General features: G+C 38.9%; 1 protein-coding gene across 2 annotated transcripts; it reads left to right on the plus strand.

The window, feature by feature from the left end:
* On the plus strand, positions 1 to 5845 carry gpr63 (G protein-coupled receptor 63). Of its 2 annotated transcripts, none has more exons than XM_028439521.1 (2): positions 1 to 221; positions 2976 to 5845. In XM_028439521.1, the coding sequence occupies exon 2, from the start codon at positions 3067 to 3069 to the stop codon at positions 4276 to 4278; it is 1212 nt and encodes a 403-aa protein (XP_028295322.1). In that variant the 5' UTR covers positions 1 to 221; positions 2976 to 3066; the 3' UTR covers positions 4279 to 5845. The 2 variants fall into 2 exon arrangements, with proteins under 2 accessions (XP_028295322.1, XP_028295321.1); XM_028439520.1 differs by having other exon boundaries at positions 1 to 217.
* Positions 5846 to 6140: the final 295 nt, after the last annotated feature.

A 6140-nucleotide genomic window follows, 5' to 3' on the forward strand; every position in this document is an offset into this window, starting at 1 on the left:
CACAGCTTCGTTCTGTAACGTACGGAGTGTGGTGAGGATAATAAAGGAGGGAATCTCTATCCGGGGAGGAGGATGCTGCTGTAACCGGGGCTTAAAGCCGGTCCAGAGACGGTAGAGACGGTGGAGGAGGCCCCGGGACACGGAGCATCGGTACCCGGGCTGGACGCGCTCTCCGTGGGTGGCTCCGGAGACCTGGAGCTACGCAGCGGTCTGCACGGTCGGTTAGTCCGCCTGTGGTTATTACTCAACTATAACATTATAACATTATAACACATTTATTACCGTCATTGGAGGTATTAGCTGCTTCAGTTTCTATAGAGATACCTTTATTTAGCAGAATCTGTGATGAGAAAATCAATGAAAAAAAAAAGACATAAAATGGCTGTACTGCAGTTTGAAGGTAAAACAGGAAACATATAGTTACATTTAGACAGTTTTATTAAATACATATTTGATTTGGTGTGGGTGGACAGGCCTTTGATCTATTTTAATGTTAACCTGAATCAGTCCGTGAACGCATCATCAGAACAAAAACAGCTTACAAGGTTAGACCTGAATCTAATTATTATTATTATTATTATTATTATTATTATTATTATTATTATTATTATTATTATTATTATTAATAAATATAGACCAATGCTCTGCACTGTCAGTGTGGAGTTTGCATGTTCTCCCAATATATTTCATCATATAACAGTGTTTATTCTCTTTACACACACGCACACACAGACACACACACACACACACACACAGTAGTGTTGCATTTTATATCACAATATATAGTTAGATTTATATTTGTATATATATTTTATACAGGGACCCCACGGTCATGAAATTCTTTAAAAAGTTATGGAATTAGAAAAAACGATTTTCCAGTCTTAAAAAGTCATGCAATATTGAACAGTTTTGGAAATATAGCTTATTATATTTTAATGTTTAACACATGTTAAACCCCAAAGATGTTCAGCGTTATTTCAAAGTGAAAGTGATTCATATCGACAGCATCATTGAGCTGGAATCACAAATTCTCATAAATTCACACTAGTTATGACTACGATCACTTCAGCTAACATACGCTAAAAACCAGGAAATGTATACGCAAAAAAGATGCTCGCGCTTCAGAACTAAGTCATGGAAATTTGGTAAAATATTTTCGAAATGTTTTGAAAAATCATAGTGTGGGAACCTTGTTTTATATATACCTGTAATGTAAATTCATTTTTCTCTCTGTACTGCGTACACACCCATGTGTGTATATATCTTCTATTTTTTATTATGCTTGTGTATTTTTCTCCTTGTGGAACTAATAATTATATCCTGATATAGTTTTTGTTCCTTAAAGCATGAGATTATTAAAGGAGGAAACAGCTTCGTCTTTGCTTCTGTTGTACAGTAACATCATCAGCCGTCATTAGAATATACTTTGTGCTGCCAACGTGTTTATTGAAGTGTGTGGGTGACATGACAACACTATCTCTAATGATGGCCCCATGAGCAGATATGTATGTACTCTGTGTGTGGTTTTATGGTCCATAGCAGGTTTATCAGAGCCACCAGTTCTGATCCTACGCTGACATTAAACAACTGTTTACATGAAGAATATGTTTAAAAGCAAAGCAGTGATGCACAAACGTGTGAAACATTACAGCGTTCAGGGAACGACTGTTGGGATTAATTATAATTGTGTTTTATATTTTATATACGCAGAGAAATAGACGTACATAGTAACTCCTGCATTAGAGTGAAAGTGTGGCAATAAAAAGTCATTTAAAACGAACCATTACCTGAGCGTTCCCCTTTAAATGAGTAAATGAGACGCTCTGATTGGTCAAGAGTGGTTTTACACAGGGTTCACATGCCCGTGAAACGCCTCCGCGCAGAATAGCACGTACCACGTTCTCGAGAATTCAATCAAATGACTCGGTTCCACAGAGTAAAAAAGGTCTCAGAGAGGCTCTAGACATTCGCTCATAGAATATCCATGTCAGATTACAGCCTGATTCAACGAGCATTAAAGGAGGAGGAGTCGTTGGAAAAATGGGGCCCCCTCGCGGCCCCGTGACACATAAGGACTAATGGGCCTCATTCATATATTGGTATGTGTCAATAATTCGGTACCACCAACTGTCGCAATCTTTGACTCACAAATAAATGAGAAAACAACTTAAATGTAAATTGCCCACCCCGGGCCCATTGAGCACCTAATATAATTGTCTGAGGCATAATCATAATCTACGTTGAATTACCTTTGAAACGATATATCACACGACTATGTTTCCATACATTTGGAAATTACCGGAAATAGGGGGTGGACCCCCGCGCCCCATTTCAAAAAAAGGGCTCCAAGCATCTCATCATATTCATTCATAGAGTATTCATACCAAACTGTATTCAGATCTAACAAGAACTAACGGAAAAGTAGTCGTTTGAAAAATGGGGTCCCCTGGCGCCCCCGTGACACGTACAGGATAATGGGCCTTATTGATATATTGGTATGTACCAATGATTCAGTTCCACCAACTGTCAAGTGTCTTATTTTTTAACACATAATATCTATGATTTCATGACTGTAATTAATTTCACGTTTCAAAATAAAATAAATGGTAACATTCGTTTGAAGAAAAAAAAATATATATACAGTATAATTTACCGTAAACATACAAAACAGTGACGTGGTTGCAGAGGAAGCAGATGTTTGTTTCAACTTTCAACAACATCAGAGAATGTTAATTTAAAATTTCCTGTCCAACAAATAATTTTCCTAATGTTTTTTTTTTTGTATTTTTGTTGTTTTATAGTTTTCTGCCTATTTCTGTCTTTTCTGTTACAGGAAGTGAATGTTTTCTGATGGTTTTCTTTGGTCAGGGAAAATGCAGCTGTGATTTTTGTTGCGATGATGATGATAATGATGATGATGATGATGATGATGATGATGATGGCGTAGTGATTGAGTGTTTTTGTTTGGTTTCCAGGGCCTGGTTGCCATGACGACTACACTACGGAGCGCTGACGTTCCGTTCCGTCCGAGCTCTCCTCCAATGACGCCTGTGCTTTGCCTGGTTGATGTTTGCGTCTCAGGGGCAGGACGTGAGGCGGTCTCTGGTGCCTTGTTACGGGGCCATTGAAGCGTTCCTAGAGGCCCCTCCCCCCCCCCGAATGGAAAACGTCACCATGGCAAACACCTCCCTGGGCCCCACCATGGCGCCGACCGCGGAAGAAGCTTCGGAGAGCGTCCAGGGCGTGGGCCTGCCCCTACAGATCTTTTTCTCCATCGTCATGGTAACCATTCTGCTGGTGGCTCTCTCGGGGAACGTGGTGGTGTGTTTGATGGTGTACCAGCGGTCCGCCATGCGCTCGGCCATCAACATCCTCCTGGCCAGCCTGGCGTTTGCCGACATGATGCTGGCCGTCTTCAACATGCCGTTTGCGCTGGTCACGGTCGTCACGACTACGTGGGTTTTCGGGGACGCGTTCTGCCGAGTGTCGTCGATGCTCTTTTGGTTTTTCGTTCTAGAAGGAATGTTTATACTGCTTATAATAAGCATTGATCGCTTTCAAATTATCGTCCAGAAACAGGATAAGCTGAGCCCGCCCCGAGCTAAGCTGCTGATCGCAGTGACCTGGGGCCTCTCCTTGGTGTTCTCCTTCCCTCTCGCTGTGGGGGCCCCTGCCCTGGAGACCCCCCCCAGGGCCCCACAGTGCGTGTTTGGTTACAGCACAGAAAGAGGCTACCACGCCTACGTGCTGCTACTGTTGTCACTCTTTTTCTTCGTGCCTTTCGTGGTCATGTTGTACACCTTCATGGGAATCCTGAACACCATCCGTCACAACGCGATCCGCGTCCACGGCCACCCGGACGGCGTGTGCCTGAGCCAGGCCAGCAAGCTGGGCCTGCTGAGCCTCCAGCGGCCGTTTCACATCAACATAGACATGAGCTTCAAAACGCGTGCCTTCACCACCATCCTCATCCTCTTCTCTGTGTTCACCGTGTGCTTCGCCCCCTTCGCCGCCTACACGCTGGTCGCCACCTTCAGTGACGCGCTCTACCACGGCGACGGCTTCTTTCAGCTCAGCACCTGGGTCCTGTGGCTGTGCTACTTCAAGTCGGCCCTCAACCCTCTCATCTACTACTGGAGGATCAGGAAGTTCCGTGACGCCTGCTTTGATCTGATGCCCAAGTACTTTAAGTTTCTTCCACAGTTGCCAGGCAACACCAAGCGGCGAATACAACCGAGCGCCGTGTATGTGTGCGGAGAGAACCGCTCTGTAGTTTGAACGCCATCAGAAACGTGGCTTTCACAGCATTTACTGCCACATCTTTATTTATTAGTGAACATTTGTCTACAAAGCAGAGGATGATCTATGGCACATGTGTCCAAGTCGAGGCCCGGGGGCCAAATCTGGCCCTTTAGAGCAGGGGTGTCAAACTCATTTTAGTTCAGGGGCCAAATACGGAGCAGTTTGATCAGATTTTATGCAGGAAAATGAGTAATTTTAACATTATTGTGTCATAATTTACATTTCTACGTAGACATAAAATACTAAATATAAGAAACAGATAATATTCAAGCAGTAAGTGACACTTAACATTCCTAGATTTTATTAATATTAATATTGTGTCATAATTTGAGGAAAAAGGATTTAGTCAGAATTTTGAGGGTTTTTTTCCAACAGTTTAACATTAAAAAATGATATAAGTTTTATTTACACAATGATTCATGTTTACCTTTGATGTGGTGTTGACATGTGCTCCAGAAAGTAAAAATGATAAAAAACAAACATGAAACATTTTGTAAAAATGACCATTAATTCATATGTAGATATCACAGCTCCTCCAAATATAAAAATTCAATTAAAATCCACGATATTTGCAGAGCTGTTTATCATTTCTTATATCACACATTTTGATTTTAAATTGATGAACAAACTCTATATGTTCGAAAATGCGGCCAATTTTCCTTAAATTATTCCCCAAATCAGGGAAATTTAAGAAAAACGTCTGCAGAAACTAATATACTCGTACTTTATAATAGTGCTGGCCAACAAAACAATAACGATATATATTGCGATACAGATGTGATCAATATCAATAGAAAATATGTGCAATAGTACGTTCAATAATTTCACTGAACTCCATGAGAAAAAAATATGTATTTTATAATGAAATTATCATTACTTATAGTCTATATTTGAATAATGACACTTAATATTTGTTTATTTTTTTGTCAATTTATTTTTTTCTAGTTGTTTTGAGGTTTTTTTTAATTGTTAAAATATTCTGTTTAAAATAAAATGACTTGCATTCAGTTTTTTCTTCTCTTGTTCCCTAATTTTAATAGGATTAAAAATACAAAACTAGTCAATAATTATGGATATCGTCTGATATGAAACACTTACAGTATCATTTATACGTGGATCTGTATTTGGCCCCTGAACTAAAATGAGTTTGACCCCCTGCTGCTCTATGGTTATTACTTTAATGGTGTAAGTAGAAGATGAGAAATGATCTGATTTCTTCTTATTTGTCATCATTCTGATCATGTCTGTGATATCTGCTGCATGCTTCTGAAATTAATTATCTGATTGAAGTTTTATTATAGTTACTCTACATTTCCCCATAAATTCTGAGATGTTATACATTAGTAGAACTGTAGGAAAGCTTAGTGTTTGCCTTAAAGAAAAAGTAATGTTCTCTAGGGCTGGGCAATATATCCAGATTCAAGTAGGGCTGCACAATTAATCAAATTTGAATCCTGATCATAATTTTGGTTGCCATGATTAAATAAACCTGATCGCTGGCAATAATTACATGTAAAATACAGTCTTTGGTACATTTTGAATTCTTGGGTTTTTTTTTTTTGGTTTTTTTTTGGCTTTTTGTTGTTTTTTAGTGTAAACTTAATTTTGAACTGTAAACTGTTTAAAAGTAGTGTAATAAACAACAGTTTTTTAAAACTTTGTTTCATTTGCAATTTATAACATACAAAAAACTGACAAGTGTAACAAAATTAAATAAATAAACAAAAAAACAATAATTTAACCAAGGATAAACATAGATATATATATATATATATATTCCCAAATATAATAAAATAATTGTGATTATAATCATGAGTTCAATATTGATCAAAATAATT

This window comes from Gouania willdenowi, chromosome 24 (assembly GCF_900634775.1).
Source record: "Gouania willdenowi chromosome 24, fGouWil2.1, whole genome shotgun sequence".
NCBI lineage: Eukaryota > Metazoa > Chordata > Actinopteri > Blenniiformes > Gobiesocidae > Gouania > Gouania willdenowi.